This window comes from Strix aluco, chromosome 15 (assembly GCF_031877795.1).
Source record: "Strix aluco isolate bStrAlu1 chromosome 15, bStrAlu1.hap1, whole genome shotgun sequence".
NCBI classification, from domain to species: Eukaryota; Metazoa; Chordata; class Aves; order Strigiformes; family Strigidae; genus Strix; species Strix aluco.
In genome coordinates this window covers 5,956,238-5,979,465 of record NC_133945.1, presented here as the reverse complement: position 1 = coordinate 5,979,465, position 23,228 = coordinate 5,956,238, and the positions used below count along the sequence as shown (strand labels likewise).

Below are 23,228 nucleotides of genomic sequence, written 5' to 3'. Positions count from 1 at the left end.
ATTGGTAAGATAGTCCTGCTGAACATGCAGAGAAGGTGAGGCTGGAAGAATGGAAGTGAGCTCTGAAATCAAAGAGTGAGCTGGAGGAACTTGCCCTTCCCATTAAATACTTCATAGTACTTAGAATTTGGTGCTACCCACTAAATACATCCTGAACCTGCAGGTCCCAGTTACAGTCACACCTCTTGGGTCCAGTCAGCGCTCCTGAAGAAGACAGCAGGTCTGTCACAGTTGGGCACATCACAGCCCCAGCTCTGCAACCACCCTGTAACCACCATCCCCAACTCCTCAAAAAGAGGCAAAAGACGGAAGCTCATGGATGAAATTTCTCAAGGTCTGCGTGGAGTTTGGGAGGTGAATCAGGGCTGGGAGGGAGAGGTAGGCAGACTCAGATTCCTGGATTGAAGGCTAGCTCCGTCTGGTACAATTTTCAGTTCAGCCTTGAGTTACCTACAGATTAAATATTTACCTCTAAACAGCAGAAATGTTGTACAATCCATCCGATCACATGATAAATCTTCTAAAAATGACCCTTCGAGATTTCAGCTGCCTCTTCAACAACCTCAAAGCCTGTACCAACCTCACTTGAATCCAACTTGTGTATCTGGTCCCACAGTATGTGGCTCTAGATGACCCACTTTTGTCCCAAAAAGGGAATGAGAAGATAATATGCAGCCTTGCCATAAAAGTGGTGGGTTCCCTAAAGCTGTCTCCTGGAATCATGACATTAAATTATAATCTCTACTTTTTTCCTTCCCTTTTATTTTGCTGATGCCTCCAAATGTCTCCTACATGGGACTTCAGGCTCAAAACCCAGAAGGCAACAACATTTGGCCTTTTTTGGTTTATTTTTAATCTCAAGATTTATGAGAAGTAGCTGACTCATGTTTTGGCTGGCAGGTCTGGACTCTTGTAAGTAAGTGCATCCTTGCTATTTTATTCATTAAGATAAGTTTTCCCACTTCTGTTCGAAGTGTTGGTGATGCCACTGACTGCTGTGAGAAAAATACAGATCTTTGCCTTGGGTCTCAGGCAGGTGACAGACCAGACATAACCTTCTTCAATCTCTGGCTCAAGCGACCAAACTGAAAGGTGCAGATATATCAGATTTCCCAGCACTGCTCAGCTCTATCAGATCATTCAAGCATCTCCTGCCACAGGGGAGCTCCACCCTCAGCAAAAGGCAAGAAATCCTACACACACCAGGGCTACTGTGACTTGTTAAGTATGGTTTTGCTTCACATACCCTGATTTCCTTTCCAGCAATGCACCAAAAAAAATACTGAGGAGAGAGTTTGTAGCTAAGGAATTCAGTGAATGATTAACTCCATCGTACCTATTAACCATTGCTCTCCACTCCCTCATGCCTCACAGAAACCCCAGTTCCGGGTAGCAAAGCCATGCCAAAATCTGATACCCCCTTGGTTTTGCTGGCAGAGTGGTCAGGTGATGTGGATGGTTCTAGCTTTGAGTTAAAACACATTAAGAGCAGTAATGATTAATCCAGAACCCCGGCACAAATTCATGATGAAATGTTGTTCCTCCTGTCACACCAAATTTACCTAAACAAATCCTCCTCCCTGGAGGTCGCCATGGAGGAATGGTCTCTACACGGCCTGCAGAGGCAGGACCTCTGTGCACACCAGGAGCAGGGGCTCGTGCAAGGACAACACTTTACAAGGCAGTGAAAAGATACGGTGACTAGATGTTGTTCTCCCCACTCCAAAATGAACCGCATCTAAGCTGTGTTGTGCTGGTTTTGGGCATCCCAGCAAGTCATCTCACACTGCAAGATCTTCATGTCAGATCGGCGCCACGTGCACGTGCAAGCCCACGTGTTTATCACACTCAGCTGCACCTCAGAAGATTGGGAGGGCTCAGCGCCAGGCTCGGACACAAATTCCCTATACGACCTCGGGCAACTCCCTTACTCTCTCTCAGCATAAAGCTTTTACAGCCTTACCCAGCTGAAAAACAGGAAGACTTCCTTTTTCTTTTGCCTTGTCTATTTTTGTTGCAAGATCCTGAGGATAAGGTCTGTTATTTGGTATGCTTGTATACAGTATCCAGCACTACGAGGTCCCAATTCTGCCCAGGGTTCGCAGCACAACACATACAAAAAGCGATTCACAGAGCTTTGGGTCTTTTATGCAAGCCCACATATACCATAGTACCATGCAAGAGAGATACCACTGAATCTCTGCATTTTAAATTGAGCATTCTGGTACCTCTACATACGAAAAGCTGCTTCTTCATCACCCAATGTCTAGTAGTAGGCAAGAGGCCTGAAAGCCCTGCTCTGCTGTCAGGACAGAAAGTTTTTGGGTCCAACATTAAAAGTTCAGAATTTCCTTCCACTAGGAGATGAAGGACTGCACAATTTTACAGGCATCTGCTGAAAGCAACTTGCCACTACTGCCTGTCACCAAAGTCCCTGGCATGAAGAGCAACACGTGAGTAAACAGCTCTTGTGCTTCCATTGCTATGCCTGGGTCTCATCCATTAGTGGTGCTGAGCCACCCATGCAGCCACAAAAGATGTCTGCTTAGACTGTTCCAACACCAGGACCCTCACAGGGCACACATAGGGCAGGGAGACACCAGCTAAAACTGTATATGGAGACCTGAAATATGTGGATTCCCAGCATCCCAAGACCCAGAAACCTGTCCCTGCAGTATGAGCGCCAAGGTATTGCCTCCACATACTGACGGCCAAGTGGGATTTAAGAGCAACCCTTGCTCAGTACAATATGTGCATCTGAAAGGGGAGGTGGGAAGGATTAAAACACCCCTCTGCAGAAGCCAGAACCTGATGCTGCAACACTGAGACTTTCATCTGTCTGTGGCCTGTGCAGAAACAGAGTAAAACAACAGAAGTGTCCCATGCTCTTTAATTCTGTAGATTAATTCAGTAATATAAATCTGATGGGACCGTTCTCATGGTCACACCAGACACGCACACTTGCTCCTGTGCTGATCCTCTGCCACCCATGCTACCACTGATTGTAAACTCTTTTCCCCATAGACGACCAACAATGGCTTCATTACTGCCAGACAGCCCGTGAGCTGGCAAGAATTAGGACCCCAAGAAGTTAAAAGAAACAAGTGTAAAAGTTGAGTTGCAGCCAGAAGGAGAATTGGGATCCATCCCTGTCATGGGCCCATGTCTCATCCCAACAAATAGTAAGCTCAAGCTCCTGACAAGGGTTTTTTTTTTCTCTAAATTCAATAAAGAAAAAAAATGCTGCTGAAACGTGTTTCAGATTGTTAAAGACAGAACCGGTCTCTCTGGAAGGCCGTGCTCCAGGCTGCAGTGGCAGCAGGAGACACGGCTCTTCGTGCCCTGCACTGAGTTTGATCAGGCAGAGGATCAAGACATCCTCAAACTCCCAGTCGGAATACCAAAATGCAACCCCTAAGGAGGAGGAAAGGGCCAGTCCCCTCTCCCTCTAATCAGCCATCGTTAAACAAACAACTAACAGCAGGGATCTTGTAGTACACACTACAGCCAAGAGCTACCGACTGCCTGATCCTGAACCCGCACTGCGGCGGTGTCCACAGGCCCAGCTCTGCAGCCCCAAGGCAGGACACCCAGCTGGGACATGGGGCAGCTCATGGCACCTCTTCCCCGCAGCTCAGCCCGGCCTCACCATGAGGCACGAGCAGCGCCAAGGCTCTGTGTGCCCAATGGGTGCTGACCATGCAGAGCCCGCAGAGATGCAAGGCAAGAAAGGATATGGATGTGCGAGGGTTTGCCCAAGCCCAGGCAAAACCTTATGTTTCCAGAGGGCCCCTCTGTGAGACCACGCTGCTACGAGCGCCATGATGGGCCCCACGATGCCACAGTGACTGCGACTGGCTGCCTGCTACAAGTCTGCTGGGTGAGGCAGCCAGGAGGGCTGCCTGGGGCTGAGAAACAGGGTCGGACTGCTACTACCACAGATACCTACCTGGCAGATCCCCTGAGGTGCGGGCTAGCTGACCCGGGTGGGGAAGTGGCACAAAAAAACAGACACTGCCCCACAGTTGAAGTAATGTGGCAGCTGATGAGATTAAAATGGCGCCTGGCTGAGGTAAAGTGGTTCCTGACTGAGGGAGGAAGAGTGCCAGCACTGGAGAGCCACCCTGCCGAGGGGAGTATGACCCACGAGCATGGCCGCAGGTTGGCCATGGGGAGCCATCCTGTCCCAGCAGCACAGCTTTGGCAGCCATCTCTGTACCTGCAGCCTGTAGCTACAAAGTGCTTTTCCCCAGGCTGCTCCTGGTGAGGAAAACACTCCCAGCCCCATCATCCTGCTCTGAGAAGCCCACAGGGAGCAGCCACATTTCTCTCAGGCACTGGTCCCCGGGGCTGGAGACAGCGCTGACCTCCCACTTGGGGCTGGGATGTCTGTTTGGAAAACTGATGGCACTGCCTTGAAACAAAAAAATAAAGCAAAGAAACAAAACTTTGCCCAGATGCTTTAAAAGAAAAACAAATGGTTCTCTAGCTACGATAGCACAATGAGATCCTGCTGGCTCTGGTACCTGCCACACAGTACGTACCGGCGAAGCACAAGGTTGTGTGTTTAGTTTGGAGGACAATGGCAAGAAGAGGTTGAAATACAAGTAGGGGTGGGAAGGCAGGACCAAGGTTACCAATAAGCCTGTCAAAATGAGTATGTGTGTGTGTTTTGCTGCCCTGTCCTTTACCTCGCTCAGAGTGAAGATTCAGCTTCCCGAGAGTTGGTATAGGATAATGCTTTGCTGCCTTCTCATAACGATGGCACAGCACCAAGCAAGTAGGAATTAGAAATCCAGGGCATTTATCCAGCAGCCAAGCATTTAAGCCCTCCACAAGCATTTAATTCCCATAAATAACCACTACAATACTCCCGCAAGGCAAGGGAGCACCAGCCCCATTGCTCAGACAGGGGAGACTGAGTACAGATGAATCAATGACAGCCCAGCCCACACAACCAGGGTCAGAAATGAAAACAAAACCAAGAAGTCCTGCTCTCCCCTCTGCGTTCCAGCTGTTAGACAACACTGCCCCCAGTAGCTCGGCTTTCTTCCCAAACTAAGGTATGCACTTTCAGTCCCTGATTGCGGAGGGGAGAAGGACAGAGGGGGAAGCAAATCCTGGCCTTAAGCTCACTGTACACAGCTTCCATGGCTGCTGCAGAATTTACCACCTTCCATGAACCGCATGGCAAACCAATAACCACACCACCAGCTCCACTGCTGCCTCCCCTCTCTGTGGAAATGAACAGGAGTTGGGGCCAGTCTGCACAGGGAGAAAAAGATGCTCCATGCTGCTGATCAGACCAGTCACCCGCAAGAGCAGAGGATCTGGAGGAGGGCTGCATGTCTTCAAAAGATCCAGGACTCTCCAATGACTTATGAAATCTCTTTCCCAAGCATCTAATTCGGGGGAAGCTTTGTGTCCTGTGGGAGCGGGGGCGTTGGAGATTCATTTCCAAACTCGGTCTCCTCTCCCAGTTCTCTCTGAAGTTATGGGATCAAGCTACAGGCTTGGACGTGTCACAGCTAATCCACAGGAAGACAGAATGCAGCAGTGGTCTTTGCTGGTTTGTTTTAGAGATCTGATGGCTAGCTGTAATTAACCATTTAAATGCTGCAAATGCTAAATTATGCCAACCTAAACAAGTCCGATCTGACTAGCGGTATAACGTGGGTCACTATGCTCAGCGTAAAGCAAATCCAAGGCAATGCAACTTAAATTGGTGGCTGTATCAGATACAATCTGTGCATGTAATCAGAAACTAATTTGTCCAAGGACAGTGACATTGTTACCTTGACAGTTTACTCTCCTGCAAGCACTGGAAAGGCAGAAAGCTTTTCAAGAAATGGCTAACTGCTGGATGCAATGAGTGACAACAGGGGCAGCAGTGAGGGCCAAGGGTCTCAGAGTTCAGGGTCTCGCTGTTGGGCTACTGAAGTTATTTTGTGCTGTATGAAACAGATTCAAGAACCAGTGATGCTCCTGGCACTCCCTGCAAAAAATGAGGTGTGTCTTCCCTCTAAATTAAAACTTTGGGATTGTGTTGTGCTGGCCTAACAGAGGCTCAAGTACCACCCAGACAGCTTAAGCTTTGTTTCCATGGTGCTGTTCTAATACACCCTATGCCCTGTAACAGCTTTACTGCACAAAGGGGCAGCAGTTTTTTCTTTTTCTTAAGTAAAGCCATTACTTACTGCTGATATGAACCCAATCTGCCACATATTAGCTACAGTGAATTTTCTTAATGCAAACACAGTCTACCCCTTGGCCTCTAGCTAACTCCTCTAGTTGAGGTCTTACCACCTCAGTTTTGTCTACACTAAATTTTTTAAGACTTCTGAAATCAACTTTGCACTGATCCATGCAATCAGAGGTTGCAAATCTAGTCAGAGTTCACTCTGTAAAGCCAGTGACTTCATATTTTTCCTCTGTAGGAGTAAAATAACGTTCCCACACTCTGATAGAAACCTTTGCTCTGCACAGATTTAATTCATTACTTATGAATCTCTGGCCAACGTCACTATGTTCACTGCAGTGGCTCTCTACTTGCAGTCACCTCCTCTGTCCAGAAGGACGGGGAACCTTTTTTTTACCATGTAGTGAAGTAGCTGAGAAGGGATCCTGACTAATGGCTTCACCAACTTGTTGCTTATGCAACTGTCCTCTTCTAGAAAGAAATCACCCAGGTAGCAATAATGAGCAGCCCTCTACAACTGCTTTACAGAGGGTTGGTCAAGAGCCAAGACATTTTCCAATGGAAACTCTTCTCCCAGGGAATCACCCTGCATCGTATTTCAGATGAGTGCTTTGTTTTGTTTTAGGAAATAGGAGAAAATTTCTTTTTAATTGTGCTATGCTTAGGTGCAAGGGCAGTTTTGTGACACAAATCACTGAGCAGTCACTATACAGCCTGCTGGAATCATTTAGGAGAGCGGAATGGCAGCAGCTCTAACACCTCAAAGGCAAGTGCCCATATTCCAAGCTCATGCTTTTGCAGGATTGCGTGGACCACCTGCAGGTCTTGGGTAAGAGCTGTCTGCTGTCTGCACTGTGCCTAAGCGATGAGATCCCACAGGTGGTACAACAACACAAAATATTAAAGGTGCCAGCTGACTGCTCTTTCCATATCCAAACTCCTTCTTTTGAAAACTCACTCTTTCCAGAAGGCTTTCCAATCCTTTTCATCTGGGGAGGGGTGAAACACAATTCTCTGCCAAGGGCCAGCTCCACGCTCCAGGCAGCACACACTGCTGTCTGCACCGGCCCAGGCTGAGCATAGACCCCTTCACCAGGTCGTCACAATGCTCCTGGGCAAGCATCTGGCTGTGGGTGACAAGGCAAGATGCTGTCCCAAAAACCCTGTCCCACTCCTCTTTCTGAGGAAGAAATGCAGCTTAAACAGAGGTGTCTGAGGCAGTAAAAAACATAGCCAAGTGGAGGGAATGTGGCTGCAACGCTTTTCTCGGAGACTACTCTGCACCTCATTGCGGTTTCCCACTGTTCCCTCAGCTCTCTAAGCCCCTGGAGAGGAAATGCAGCACACACACTCTGCGCTGGGAGCAGGCGTTGCAGGATGGGGCCCGTGATTATTATTCTTATCACCCCATGGACTGCCTGGCACTGGCTGAAGAGTGTGGCTCAGATGGCTCTGCTTGCAACAGCTACGCAGCCTCTGCATGTGAAAACCATTAGGCAATAGCACAGAAGCAACCCATGAGGCAAAACCCGTGAACATTCCCATACTGACAGCGTGCCGGTCCCCGCTGCCAGGAAGACGCCGGGGTGCCGGCACTGCACGCAGGTGCTGACGAGGAGCCATGTGCTCCCCCTCGAAGTTAACGCTTGTGCGGCCAGCTCTCCTGACAGCTCCACAAAGAGCACGCAGACACCGAAGAGCTGCAGAGCCCCGCAGGGCCCACCCCGGGCACAGTGCGGGGCCTGTGTGCCAGCACCGATGTCCTACCGATGGAGATGTGGCATATGGGAGTGTCGGCAGCGGAGACAGGAACTGAAACATCTGTTTTTTCCAAGCCACACTTGGAAAGGCTAAGCTGTATTCCACCCCTAAAACACAACCAGCCCAGCTGTGAGGCAAGCAGATGAGCAGAGAAGTACAAAAATAGCCACTTCTGTAGCGCTCTTTCAAGCAACACGAGGTTGCCTTGCAAAAATAAATACACAGAAAGGAACAATCATGGGGGTTTTTTTCAGCTATTAGAGGGACCCCCGTGCTCACATCACTGCAACACGGTAAAAAGATGCATCCTCTCGACTCACAGCTGTGTTCACAGAGTATTCCTGCCACCCGCCAGTGAACCACCGCGGGTCTGTTGCAGAGCAGCAAGAATCGCAGGCAGCTTCCACACACGGTCCCTGATGGGACTAGACACAGATGCTTCCACCAACCTGACCTAAAAGCAAATCTGCACGGCCGGCCTCACTCCACCCCCTTCCCGAGGCGTGGCTTTGAGAGAGAAACAGCTTTGGCCAACACAATCTGTCTGGGCTCTCGCTTTCCCAGGCTTAGCTGTTCCTCGGGTTCCTCCCTCAGGAGGACTCAACCCACACCCTAGATCCTCTTTTTAGAGAGCCACTCCCACCTCTCCCTGACCATGAAGCATTTGCTGTAGCAGAACCTTTTTAACCCGTTCCCAGCAGGACTCCTGCCCCCCGACCGAGCCGGGAAAGGTGTTTACAGGATCCCACGCAAGCCCCCACACCAGGGAGAGGAAGGAGAGGCTCCACTGCCTGTCCCAACCAAAGCTGCGGGGAAAACTGCTCTTTCGCTTCCGGATCTGCGAAGTCCTCCCTGCTAGAGGAGCCCAGAGCAGCACGGATCCTGCGGGAGCCAGGGCCGAGGTCCTGCCAGCGGATGTTGCAAGGGAGCTGTGAAGAGGCCGTTGCCGGGGATGTGCAAGTACCATCAGCGATGTCTGTCCGAGGAGGTGGGCACAGGCTCTAACCAGGGCTCCAAACTCCATCCTGGAAATCTCGGTTTTAAACCAGTTATTAGACCTCAGGACTTCATCACTGACATGCAAAATAGTATTACACAGAGCCAAATGTATCTCTTGCTACAAGGAGCTGTCTCGGGAGCTGTCTCTATAGTTGGGCAGAATACAAGTTGCCCAGCTGTCGCTAGAAGAAAAAAGGTCACGGTGTGGTGTCCAGGTACAACTTCAAATGAATAGGAACAGGCTGGCTTGGATCCAGAATTCATGTCACATTGATCGTCCCGCAGGCTTGTCAAAAGCTGCAGACTGTGTCTGCTGTCGGAGTGAGTACAGCCTTCTCCTGATGGTGCTCAAGAAGCATTTGCCAGCACGACTGCAGTGGGCAGAGAGAGTCCCATCGCCTCCCAACACCGCGCTGCCGGAGGGCAGCCTCCAGACCCCAGACTGGGGGTAAAGCGGGGCCTCCGGGTTAACACACACACACTCCACAACTGAAAAATGCCGTAGGTGGGAGATTCATTACCATGACGTGAACATCGTCATTTCCTTCCATCAAATACTGTTACCAAACCAGCGTATCATGCTATCTTAACATGGGTTGCTAATTAAATTACAAATGACGCTGGATTAAACAGAATAACACAAGACCGTATGCCACATCTGAAACTTCGTCTCCGATCTTAGCTTATTGAAGTTTTTACTAGGCCTGATGCCAGGAAGCCAAAGAGCTGTACTCGTTCCTAACCTAAGGGGAACTATTTTTACTGTTAGACTGGCAGAAACAGCTGACTGACGAATATTACGCTTTGTTTTGATTGTTTAAATCCAGTGGTAGCACATCATCAAAATGGATGCAATCTTTTGAGGGAAAGGGAGGAGCTGGAAAGCAAGGACAGAATCTGTTTACTGGTCACGATTCCTATAATATACCACAAATGCTACAGATGGTCAACTTGCACATTGTTGATGCTCTTCCTGATGATAGCTATCCTTTAAAAAAATGGGAATGGCTGTAATCACATGCTTTTTGCTTTTCGTGCCCTTTGCAAAGCAAAAACTAATGTTATATTTCAATTTGACATTTTTAGTTTTGGCAAACAGAGATGCCAACTTAGCTTCAGTGTCTAAGTAAACAGCAGTCCTTCGATAAGAAAAACAAGCTAATTCTTCAGTGCAAAAGCAGATTAAGAAATAAGGGCTGAGGGGGTCTGATCTGACGCCCTCACCCTCCTGTTGGGACCGGCAGTGACCTTTGGCAGAGCATGTTTGTGCAAGTGGCAGAAGCTGCAGCGCAGTCAGTAGCTCTGCAGCCCGGCAGTCACTGCAGCTTTCCAGTCTTTAAGCCTGATCTCAGCAAGGCCTGGAGAGAAGGGTGGGCCGATGTGGGGCAAGAGAAGGGCAGGCTGATGTGGGGTAGCAGCCGTTCCTCTGAACAGCCATAGCGCCGTAAGTGCAGCCCATGAGCGGAGCTGCCAACTTTCCACTGTGGAAAAGACAGAAATTTTCTCTTTGACAGTGACTGCCTAAATCCTGCTGTTGGCTACGGGGGGACTAATTCACAAGTGCCGTGTCCCCCACACTCCCTCGTGCACCCTCCTCACGGTAAGAGCAAGAACCTCTGTCTGCAGACCTCAGCCCGCTCCACCCTGGCCCTGGAAAGCACGTCCTTCCTCCTGAGCCGTTGTCCTTCACCCCCACTTACTTTCTTACTCACTTACTACAACTCAGAGATGTTTGTGAACATATGGGGTAAATAAGAGACAAGATACAAAATCAAGCTGAACTGCAACGATCAATCAAAGGACAACAAAGCTGGAAGAAATGGAGAAAGGATGGTGCAGAAACACATTATGGAAACCACAGTGTGGAAAACGTGGCATGACAAGAGATAAAACAAGGAATCCCATTAAATGGTAAACAGAGAGAGAAGCATTAACAAACCATATGAGTCCATTTCACCCTGCCTTCTGTTTGAGCTATTTTCTTCTTAAAACGCCTCTTTGTGAGAGCAGAATGAAAGCAGCTGGGTGAAACACAAGAGAGACCTGGCAGGGGCTTGTCAGCAAGAGCAGGATCGGGCCCACACTTCCACTCCAGGAAGAAAAGCCACATGCAGAAAGACACCACCAGTAAACTTAAAAATTGCAGGAAATACAGGGAAAAATCAATGCAAACAGTACACGGGAAAAAATACACCAGATGTCAACGGAAGCCCAAAAGATGAGGTGAGCAGAGACACGGTGTTCGTTTCTATGAAGGTCTGAGCGGGGTCAGGAGGGGCAGGCAGACCGAACTGCAAAGTGCAAAACCTTTAAACGCTGGGCCAACGTCAAGGAAGCGAGACACCTTGATGCTGCTCATGATTATTTAATTGCAGCTTTTGCCACGGAGCAGGAGCACCTTCGATCACCACTGCTCTGCCTTTTCTTACCTAGCGGGACATTTGTGTTAGTACATTTTTAAGCACCGCCAAAAAAAAAGCTAAAGTTTTAATTTTTAAAAAGGTAAGTTTCGCAGTCATGGGAACAGCACTCAAATTTCTCTGAAGCTTTAGGAAGGGGCACAGTAAACAACACGGACCTTCTGCTCGTGCCCTTGCTGTAATGGCATTACGGTGACACTTCACTAACACCAGAGACCATTATGCTCCGATAGAATAATGCAGAATTGCCTCCTTGTTTGGTGCTTAAACTATAGTTACGACTTGCTTATGTGATTGGTCCCTTCCACAGGCTGAATGAATCTCGTTCGCAAAATATTTATCTAGCACCTCATTTGGGCCTTTTTCCCCCTCCAAAATTTCTTTAAAAAGAGAAACGCAGCCTTGTTTTCACTGTGGATGTGGCTTCTTGTAAGAATGACATTCCAGGCTGTTTAAGTTTTTTTCTAGGAACAGAAATAAAGCTATTTTGCCTCTGCGGATGGGACGCTACTGTACAGACACTCCACTGCTTGTGGTTTTACCCAAATTGGATTTTTAATTGGATTATTTTTTTCCCATAGCTTTTGAAGACACCTTGAGCCTTGAAAAGGCTTTTACTGTATCACGTAACAATAGCAAAATCTACCGATTGTTGCCAACTCTTGAAATTTAAAATATCACAGACTGTAGGTTACTGAATCATAAAATCTGTTTATTTTAAGAAGTTTTGCTTAGGTGAAGTCACCGGCTAGGCAGTGTAAACCCAGGGCTTGCTGCCAAATCCACAAAAAAACCCCGCTGGGTTTTGAATGAAAGTTATGACCCCCAAATCTGCAAAGCTTCTGCTTCTGCAGGAGTGTGGTGATAGCAGAGCTCCTGATTTCAGCTTCTCTTTCTGACCCATCCACAAATAGCATTCCACATTAATGACAGAAAAATAAGGGAGTTTCAACTCCAGTCTTTTAAATCAAGATTCTAATCTCCACTTGAAAACCACCACGATACTAAAGTTGTGTCGGAAATAGTCAATATTTGCAAGGGAAAGTCAGAAAATCTTTATGAGGTTTATTTCCAGTTGAGGACTGAAAGAAGCGATACCAGCTCATGAAACAGCTAAGTCTCAAAGTAAATGCAAATAAAATCCGCAGCCCTGAAAGCAGAGCACTTGAAAAGAGATCAGATCAGAGCATTTCTCAGACGGAGAAACTCAGAAGTGCAAATGCTGCCACTTGAAGCGCGTTGCTCTTGAAGTATAGTTTTTTTATGTTGCGCACTGCAGATTATTTGGAAAAAACAGACTTTGCTCTTGATTCCAGCCAGACTTTGCGTTACACTTCAAGAACCCGACTCTGGCGATGGGAGGGGGCCAATATTCCCATTCGGTCTGCCTGGAGACTGCTTCCAGCTAGGTATGTAGCGTCTGCAAGCAGCTGAGCTTATTTCCTTAGTGATTCTTTGGATGGGGCATTTCTTCTGTACTCCTAGTAACAGTGCTGCCAAAGTTGGCATTTATTTCTTCGAAGTTGCTACGTCTATAACGTCGGATATGAGAGGAATTCATTTCCTAGGCCTTACAGCTAGAGGTACGATATCGCATTTGCTGAGTGCAACTGCTAGCAGAATCAGGAAGCTTTGGCGTTGGTAATTTTCTGAACTCTGCCTTCTTAAAGGCTGTTTTCATTTCTAATAAAAAAAGGTTTTGTTGAGGTATTAAAAAAAAGCTTTCCTCTAATGAGAGAATAGACAGCAATCGTTAAAAGCATTATTTACTTTATCTGTCAGCGTTCAGTAAAGGGAACATGAAATGAATAGACAAAATCTCTTGCATAACTTCACTGTGTCACGAGCCAGAGACCCTCTCATCCCGACAGAAATGAATCTGTAAATCTGTCATGGTTATAACGATGACGTAAGCACACATGCCTTCTTTCCCGTCATCAGAAGGTCAAAAAGGGCAGTAAACTTCCCCCCAAAGGAAATCCATATGCCACAGCAGAGCGCTTCAGCACATCTTATAGCAGTCATCAGGACATTACCAGCGCACGCTTTTTCAGCCGAGCTGTGACTGTACACACAAGATGATCTGCTGGCTGACAAAGATGACTCTACGGTCTGAATTCCAAAGACAATCACGCCTCAGCAGAGAAAAGCTCTTCTCCTCACCACACTGCTCTCAACAGGGCTGTAAACAAACATTTCTCTATCAAAATTGGAGGAAGATGTCAGTAACACTATCATGCCCTTTCAGTCCATTTGCTTCAGTAACTTCCCCCCTTCCCGTATTCCGGACACTTTGTTTTGTTGACCTGCAAGAGCTTTATGTCCAACTTCAATTTGTCATTGCATAATAGGATCTAATCCAAAACGTTCTGGGAGCTTTTACAACTCAGCGCCTCTGAACAACAATAATATAAACAGTCTCAAACACTTACTACTGAAATTAATAATCCTAGAAACACACTGTAATAACCCCAAATCCTTAAAAAGCCAAATGAAGGACTTCTCATCACAGCCTTCAGAAGGCTGCTCTACAAGTGACCAGCAAAGCGCTGGCACGTTCCACCTCTGTCGCAACGGCACATTCAGCCTCCAGAGCTGCAGATCCCCACGTCTAACTGAGAACAGATAACGCAACGCCAGAAACCCCTTCAGAAAAATCAGTCTTTCCCAGTTAGGGACTTTCTGCAACAAACAATGGCTAGCTTGTTCAGAAAAGTCTAAACGTATCTTGTAAGAAAACAGTTGGAAAACACCTTGTCTGCTGGATTTAGAGACGTGCACATTCTCCTGAAGTTAGTCTAGAGACATCTTGCCAACCTACAATTTAATGCTTACTGTCGTACTTTGCAACTTCTGCAATATCTCTTAATCTATATTGACCCTAGAAAGTGGAGACTTACTTTAAGAATATCTGAATAGAAAGTGGAAACTTAGTTAAGAATACCCAAATAGAAAAGCAGACCCTTAACTTAGGGTAATAGAAATTAGAAGTAGAAATTAGAATAGAAATAGTACTAGAAATTAGCTCATGTGAGATTTTTCTACTGTGCCGGGCCCCACGACATCTATTCCTGCATGAATCACTCAACACTTTTGTCTCCTCAAGAACAGAAAAGCTGCTCCCTAAGGAAAACAAATTTAGGTTCAAAAATGAATTTTAAAAACCCCACTTTTCCCCTAAGTCTGTTTTTTGCATCATACAGTTACTTTATTTAAGTGACTGAGCACATGGACCATTCTGACACCCCTCCAAGACACATACTTAACTGATTTCCCCAAAACAACAAAATCAAGCATCTGGACACAAACAGAACTGTCATCCCATCCTAGCACTTTCATGGAGAAATTTTCATTTGAACTTGTTAATTGAGTCTTTTCGATTTTCTGTTAACAGAACAGTGTTTAAACCACAACCAACTGCTCATTTCCCAACACCATTCTCCCCCTGCGATTCCTCCCAGAACCTCAGAAATTAAAACTCCTGACACGAAACCTCCTGCCCCTCCGGCCCAGCAGCCCCCCAACTCTTTTAACGTACCCACAGGAAACGTTAATCCTGCAGTTTGCCCAACAAACCTGCCAGGTTGTCTTAGATCTCACATGCTGGTGTTATCCAGCATGCCCCGCACATCACCAACTCTTGGCAAGACACGAGCAGCGTTACGAGATGACTCGCTTTGAGCTGAATCTTGAAGATGCTTCTCCAACCACCGAACCGAGCGTGTCCCCACAGCCGTGACTTTTGGGGGCCATCAGCCGAGCTGCACTAGCCCTACCCTAGCCAAAGCCGCCGAGCCCAGGCTGCGCTGCCAGGCTGGGCCCACGTACTGAGCCTGTTTTCCCTCTACTTCACATACTGAGGCTCTTTTCCTTTCACATACTGAGGGTCTTTTCCCCTCACTTCACATATTGAGGCTCTTTTCCCCTCACTTCACATACTGAGCCCCTTTTCCCTCCTCCTTCGCTTTGGGCCATTTCTGCCCATGTCTGTGTCGTCCGTGTCCCGTCCCGTCCCCCCCTCCCCCGGCTCCCTGCAAACTTTCTGCCGTGTCTCCCACGTTCGTCCCCGCTGTCACACGTCCCATCCCCACGACGGCCCAAGCCAAAACAAGGAAATCCCGGCGGACAAACCCCCGCCGCCGCCGGGCAGCCAGCGCTCGCCCACAGCAGAGCCCCCGGCCCGGCCCGGCCCCGCCGCGCCCCGCGGTACTCACAGCGCCGTGGCGGCGGGCGGGACGCCGGTCCCCGGTCGCTCCATCCCGCGGGCAGAGCAGTTGACGAGGCAGGAGGGGCCGGTGCAGGTACAGTCGGCGGCGCAGGGTTGGCAAGAGGGGACCGAGGGCGCCCGGGCCGCCGCCAGCCCCCCGCACAGCAGGGAGCAGAGCAGACACCAACCCGAGAGGGGCAGCCGCGCCGCGGGGACGCCATGTTTGCGCTGTGATCCAGTGTCTCCATTTCCAAAAGGCATCTCTCCCTACGGGCATGGCATGGCCCCGGACCGCCGCTCCCCCGGCCCGGCCCGGCCCGGGCCTGGCCGCGCCCCGCCCCGCTGCTCCGCGTCCCCCTCCTCCTCCTCCTCCTCCTCCTCCTCCTCCTCCTCCTCCTCCTCCTCCGCACCTCCCGCCTCAGCGCCCGCCCGCCATGGCGGCCTCCCCCTCAGGGCTGGCGGTGCTCGGCGCCCGGCCCGGCCCGGCCCGGCCCGCTGGGCTCCCGCTCGCCGCTCTGACAGCCCCGGCCCGGCGCCCCTCGGCTCTGCGCTCCGCCCGGGCCGCGGCCGCCGCCTCCCCCGCTCCGCCTCCCCGCCCGGCGGAAACCCGGCGCCGCTCCAGCCCCGCCGCCCGCCCGGGCCGCCCCCGCCGCGCCGCCTTCTCGCCCCGCGCTGGCCCCGGCCCCGGCCGGCGGAGAGGGCCGGAGCGAGGGGAGCGCTCCGCTCCCAGCCTGGGCCCGGGGCGTGCGGCCTCCCGGCGCCCTGCTCGGCGAGGTGTCCCGGGAGCAAGGGGGATCCCGGGGAACACAGGCATCCCGAGCGGCATGGACATCCCGGGGGAGCAAGGGGCATCCTGGGGGATACCGGCATCCCGAGGGGCTGGGACATTCCTGGGGAGCAGGGGGTATCCTGAGGGGCAGGGGCATCCCAAGGGAACATGGGCATAGTGGGGAGCAGGGGGATCCCAAGGGACATGGGCATCCCAAGGGGCAGGGACATTCCTAGGGAGCAGGAGCATCCCAGGGAACACAAGGGGACATGGGCATCCTGGGGAGCAGGGGGATCCCAGGAGGCAGAGGCATTCCTGGGGAGCAGGCAATCCTGGGATCAGGGGACATCCCAGAGGACATGGGCATCCTGGGCAGCAGGGACATTCCTGGGGAGCAGGGGATCCCAGGAGCAGGGGGCACCGCGGGGCACACAGGTATTCTGAGGAGGAGCGAGATCCTGGGAGCAGGGGCATTCCTGAGGAGCGGGGGGATCCTGGGGGACACGGGCATTCCCATGGGCTGGGGCATTCCTGGGGGACAAGAGCATCCTGGGGGACACGGGCATCCTGGGAACAGGGGGAACCCGTGGGGCAGGGCTTATTCTGGTGGGGGACATCTCAAAAACGGGGCAGGGCAGACAAAACAGTGTGGAGTTTTGTGCTGGACAGATGCTTTGGTTGTCTCAGAGCTACAGGGGGGAGCTTCCCCTCCTCTGCACACACGAGCACTCACCCGCAGCCTCCCCGAAGGCTTCTGGCGCCCGGCTCCTGCGGCCGGCGCCCACTCCAAGGCCGCTGCAAGGCTGCTGAATGCATGAAGAGTTGCAGGGAACGGCGTGTTACAGGCCTGCAGCACGGAGGTAGTTCAGACATCTTGGGGAGAGGTGAAGGACAAGGCAGGTCCTTTTTCGGTGTGGTTTCTTAATGCTCACCGTAGCAAAGTCACTGGGTTTCAATGCCACTTGCACCCTGCACTGGCCCAGGGTGCTGGCCATGGCTCAGACCAGGCCAGACCCAGTGAGGTCAAACCTGTCATTCTGTGATGGCTCCTCAGGGATTGGAACTGGTTCTGGTTTAAAGTGACTGAAGAATATGACTAAAATAAAGTCTCTTTACAACCAAAGGAAGTGTAATTCTGTCCTTATAGAAGGCATCTCTCCAAAACCAAACCCAGCCTCTCCAAAACCAAACCCAGCCCCATATGAAAGCAGTGGAGAAGGTCTGACAGCTGATAATTTTACAGGGACCCTAATCTGTTAGTGTTTAATATATGCCGTGTTACCGTGTGATGGTATGTATGGAACACAGCCCCAGCCATCAGCCGAGGTGAGGATACGAGGAAGCTCGAATAAAACACGGAAGAAGTTGCTTTTCAACTTGTTCAGTGCCGGATCACTCACTCTGCAAACCAGAGCCGGTGGTTCCTGTGCAGCCGAGCGGGGATTTCTCACCCTGAACACAGCAAACATGTGTGGTGTAGCCTGTGTGCGAGGTGAAGGCCTGGCACCGGGCAGCGGAAAGACGGGGGGATCCGGGGAGAAGCAGTGGCTGGGTGCGTAGTGCCCGGTGCTTCCCTGCAGTGAGCAGCCTGGGAAGGGACACCGGAGAGGTGCGCGCCCAAAAACGGAGCAGCAAATCCTGCACATCCTCCGGAGACTGGTGCTGTTTTGCTCAGTGGAGCTGATATCTAAAGTACCAACCGAAGGCACTTTCTCCTGAGATTTGCAGATCCGGACAAAACTTTCAGCAGGGTTTTTGCTAAATGCGAACAAAAGCATCTTGCTCTTCATTTATGTGATTCCGCTAATTCTTGCAGCCATTCACACCCTTTAAAATATTTGTATGTAACATTTGAGTGCAGCAAATCACCCCGGCTCAGCTTCGGTGTCAGGCGTGCAAGTGTCCCCGGGAGCCCCTGGGACTGCTCATGTGCAAAACTGAAGCTGCGGTCTGTTCGATCACGGCTGTTGCAGCAATAACTGTCTCTGTGAAAACCTCTGGAGGTGCTGGCTGGCAAGTACCTCTCTGCGAGGGGCTGCCCCTCACCCTCCAGGTCACTCACCCACCCGCAGAGAGGCTGCACCCCCCGAACAGCCAGCCGCCCCAATGCCAGGGTGAGGGGCATTTTGTACTTGTCTGAAGCAGTTTGCAGAGCCGAGCGGGGCTTCCCCCTGTCCGGAGCTCCCACTGCCCCTCGGGGCTGCACCCCTCGCCTCCGCCAGCTTTCGCCACTCCCATGTGCATTTCCCAGCACCCTGACAGTGAGTGTGTCACGGAGCCACCGTCCTGACACTGCAGCAGGCGTGGTGTCAGTGGGGCCCTGTCAACCAGTGGGCTCAGGAGATCTGTCTGGCAGCTTTCAAGGGAGAAACCACACAAAAAAAGGGGTGGGAGAGAGACATGCTAGCTGTCTGCAAGCATCCGAAGAGTACAAGCAGCAGGAAGCCAGAACAATTGTTCAGGGTGGTACCAGATGAACGACGGGAGCCTCAGAGCCTGCTACCCCTGCTGTTTCTCTTCTGAGAATAGACCTGGGGGAGATGAGGGCTGTGGGGGCATGTTTGCCTCTCTCAGTGGCTGGCCTTGCCTAAATCTTGTCTCTTAGTGCCAAACACCCTCACCAGCATCATCCCATGTGCGGATGCTTGTGTGCGCATTTGCTTTGCAGCCAGGTCGTGGGTTTTCACCGTGTGCCAGGTGATGGTTGTGGCAGTCCTGCGAGCCCCAGCTCCTGCGAGCTGGCGAAACGTGGGCATCTTTCCTTTCCTGAAGAGAAAACAGCTGATCCTCGCTGAGCCACCTCCACCTCGGGCACGCTGCAACCTTCGAAAGCTCAGGAAAGAGGAGGATGCTTATCCAAGAGTGACAGTCTGTTTGGTTTTGAATCCTGTAGGATTTTTTAAGCCACTTGTGATTTTGGGCCCGTAGGATCCTCTAGGGAGGAAGGCACTGACCCGCTAGCGCTGGGTGTACGGCCACGGCGGGTTACGAAGGCTGTGTTACACCTCCAGAGCTGCTCACCGCCTCCCTGCTCCACCTCGTGTGCTTGATCCAGGACACACCTGATCCAGCAAAGTCCGTAAGCACCTGCGTGGTTTTAGGGATGTGTATTGTCCTGCTGAAACCAAAAGGGCGATATTAGCTGGGGCTCTGGCTTTCCTTAGCCAAACATAAACAAGAAGCCTGACAGCATCTGATTTCACTCCTTGGCATGGTACTTAATGTATGTGAAAATCTACTTTCCGAAAACATTTTGTGCCTTTTGGACTTGAAATCTGCTTGAAAGACACATCATCTTTTGCATGATGTATTGTGCCCAAAATAGCTCAGTGGTTACTACTTCCTCATGTGACTACGATGTATTTATTTCCGCTCCCTCAATTGTAAATTGTTTTTGTTGGGTTTTTTCCCTTTCTTCTGTACTGATGCCCATATTTTTTCAGATAACAGCAAGGAGAAATTATCCTGTGTATAGATTGCAATCAGCAGATTAAGTCACTAATGTAATCCAGCAGATGTAAAGAAGATAAGGGCTGTCCCCCAAAAGCTCTGCCAAGCTGTAATGAGGGCGACGAACAAGGAAATAATTGAGTGAGTGGGAAAGGAGACAGCAAATCTTGATACAGCTGCAAGAGAATCATTTGTTCACATCGAATCACAATTTTTGGCCTTGCAGGAAGGTCTTGTCGCCGAGTCGGGATGGGTTTTAAAATGCAAACTGCAGAAAATGATGGAAATGGAAAATGTACTCTGGGGCTGGGAGGCTGTTGCTCACTGCGAGGCCGGGAATGGCTCGTTGTAGGGAAGGGATTCTTCTGGTTCCTCCTACTGGCAAGCAGACGGAGAGTTTCTCAACACTGTTTACTTGAAGCAGAATTAAAACCCCAACTAAGAGGGTGTTAATTCTCCCCGTCCCACCAGTCCTGCGGGCTGAACGCACCCAGAACATCAGCAGCGGCAGAGACACTGTGGTCAGCAAAACGTGACGGAGCTGCGGCCGGCCGGGAATGTCGCTGCTGCCTCCGGGCCCCTCCGGCCAGATCCCAAAAGCGCCGCAGATGTCTTCAGCAGCACCCGGGCTACCCTGAAACCCCGCTGCGCAGGGCCGGACCCTGCGGCACCCCCTCTCCGGCACTGCATTTCTATACATCAAAGCACTGTTTTGCTCACGCCTGCAGTGCCCCGGTGCGGAGTGAGCTGTGCTCCCCGCAGCCGTGTGCTGCAAAAATCCTCCGCGCAGGCACCGCACCGGGCTTCACGTAAGACGTGATGGCGGCTGCTTTTAAAACACACACGCTGGGAGCAAGTCTCTTCGCTGCATTGCCCTCCCACACTGCTGCTTTTTCTCTCGCCCAGGAACCCTCCATGGCATTTAGACACGGGGCAGCGGGTTGGCAGGAGCGGTGGGGACACCTTGTCACCCAGGAGTGTCTGTGGGCCGTTGAGGGGATGCTCTGTGCAGGCAGAGGTTGGTTCGGATCCAGGATAGCTGGGCCAGGACAGGGAGCCTTCCGCCTCCAGCAGCACGTGTCCTCTGTACCTTGTGTGTGGTTTGAAAAAGGCAGGAAAAAATACCCCTCTTGAACCTTCTGCCCCCTCAACCAGGAGTTTTGGTCCTTTTGGAGGGCAGATGTATTCACATATGGCCGCAGGGCTCAGTTTGCTACGATTTCCCTGCTTAAAAAGTACTCCTGCCCGAGGGAAGGAGCACAGCCCGGCCTCAGTGGGTGCCCAGGGGGAGAGAGCTGCCCCGTGTGCTTTCACAGGGGGTATGGGTACCCCGGAGGACGTGAACATTTCCATTTCTCCTGTGAATAAATGGCCGTTTCCATCCCTGCAGGTTGTGGCTCTGAGGCTGCATTTCACGTGGCCCTTGCTCTGCAGAGGGGCTGCGCTCACATGATGCAAAGGGGGTACCTGGAGAGTGACCCCCACAAGAGCCATCTCCTTCCACCCAGGCCTGGCTCCTGCTTCACCTCTCAGCTTGGGGGGGGCTCCCCAGCTGTAATCCATCACTCATAAACTCCCCATCACCCCCCAAACCCCCCAACGGCTCTGGGGAGCAGGATGCGGGTGGGCTCAGCCCCTCACCATGGCTGGTTTGCAGGGCCCTGGTGCCCTCTAACACCATCTGCCCACGCTCCTCCAGGATAAAAACCAGGAGAAAAGGGTCCAGCAGCCCCACAAGAAAACATGCCCTAAAACGGGATGCAAACAGAGCCCACCGTGGGGTGCAGTGAGCCCCGGGCAGCCCTGACCATCCCTGCACTGCCGTGGGGTGATGGTGACCCCAGCTCCTGCCCTTGGCCTCCCCCTTGCACGTGTGTGCATGCACCAAACACGGCACAAAATCCGCACAGTCGGTACCATCTACATGTGAGGGACCCGTCGCTGCGCGGGGCGATCACCCCAGCTCGGGGCTGTAAAGAGCAGAGCCATCTCACACCACGTCCCGAGCAGATTTAACCTGCGCAGGATGAATTAAGCAGCAATTGCCCACCAAATGGCTCCCGATTGCGGGTCCGCGGCTGCTGGGCACAGGCTGGACAAGGCCAGGAATCATCAGCTCGACACAGCCGTCCCAGCAGCGTGGGGTGCCCACGGCCAGGTTGGAGAGACGCTGCCACCCGGCTTCTCCCAGGCGGCTGGAAGAGAGACCCCCCCCGCTCCCAGCACCGTGCACAGGGTCAATGCTCTCCAGCGAGGCACGTGGTTGCCTTTTTGTGCCGGATTTTCAGCTGCTCGGGGCTGAGCTGAGTCAGCAGCACCGGCACAAGCCCCTCTTGGGTTTTTTCTGGATATTTTTTGTGGACAGTTTCAGCTCAGGAAGTGAATTTATTCACACTGATCGTTTTCATCCATTTGGCGTAGTGTGAATGCAAAACAGAGCCGAGCGGTTTTAGTGACAACACTTTCTGCTCAGTAACTAATTGGTGGCGATTCCGCTTTTATTTACCACTCTTTCAAACAAATAAAACTTCATGATTTCTCTCTGAGTATTTTTCAATCTTCAGGGCTTTTGGGGGTCCTTGGCTGATGGAGGGACATTCCCATCAGGCTGAACTTGCAGATTCTTGGTTTCTGGCCGGGGGTGCTCTCTGCCCCTTCCTGCTCGGCTCTCCCTCACATCAGCTCCCCGACAAGCACTGTGCACCCCAGAGGGGTTTATTTTCGGAATTTTCTATATGCAGGTCCCTGCCCGCCAGCAAAGGCAAGATCGGAGAGGCTGCTGTGACTGGGGACAGAGTGGATGGAGAAGGGGTTTGTCCTCGGGCACTTGTTAAGCAGAAACTTCCCCAGGAGTGTGCTTGGTGCTGCAAAGCCCGGCCGAGCAGGACATGAGCTTCGGGGCAGGGGCCAGGCGGCGGGGCCAGCATGGCAGGGGGCTTGCAGCCACAGAGCTAGCCTTATGTCACCTTTGGCCACCACCTACCCCAGTCTCCCCCCTGCGACCTGATGCTGCTGAAATCTCCTCTGCCAGCTGCAGGCACGTCAGTGCTGGCAGCAGGGACACAACAGCCCCAATTTCTTATTTCTTGTGTTGCTGGAAAAGTCCAAAGCGCAGGGAGGTGATAACCAATTCCAGCGGGAAGATGCTGGCAGCGCTGGCTGCAAGGACTGGGGGTCCGGCCCCGCGGGGGCCTGGACTCGCTGCACTGGGGCTGACCATGGGACGGGGCAGCAGGCAGTGAGGGGACAGTGGCACCCAGTCGGCCGCAGCGTGGTCCCCCCAAATCACTGCTGCTCTGGGCCCGTTGCTATAGCAATGCTGGTGTCGCAGCGCCGTCAGCAGGCATTGCAGTGCTGGAGTTGGCATCTTTCACGGAGGCGAGTTGAAGCCATCCTGGGTAAAAAGTCGGGGAGCAGCCAGAG

At 51.5% G+C, this 23,228-nt stretch overlaps 1 protein-coding gene across 1 annotated transcript in view; it reads right to left on the bottom strand.

Annotated features, from left to right (window-relative positions):
• The window catches only part of PKD1 (polycystin 1, transient receptor potential channel interacting), a 99,022-nt gene extending 83,162 nt beyond the window's left edge, over positions 1-15,860 (bottom strand). The window contains exon 1 of the mRNA XM_074840957.1: positions 15,594-15,860. Coding sequence (XP_074697058.1) covers positions 15,594-15,847 — 254 coding nt within the window. The 5' untranslated portion in view covers positions 15,848-15,860. The remainder of the gene's footprint in view (positions 1-15,593) is intronic.
• Positions 15,861-23,228: the final 7,368 nt, after the last annotated feature.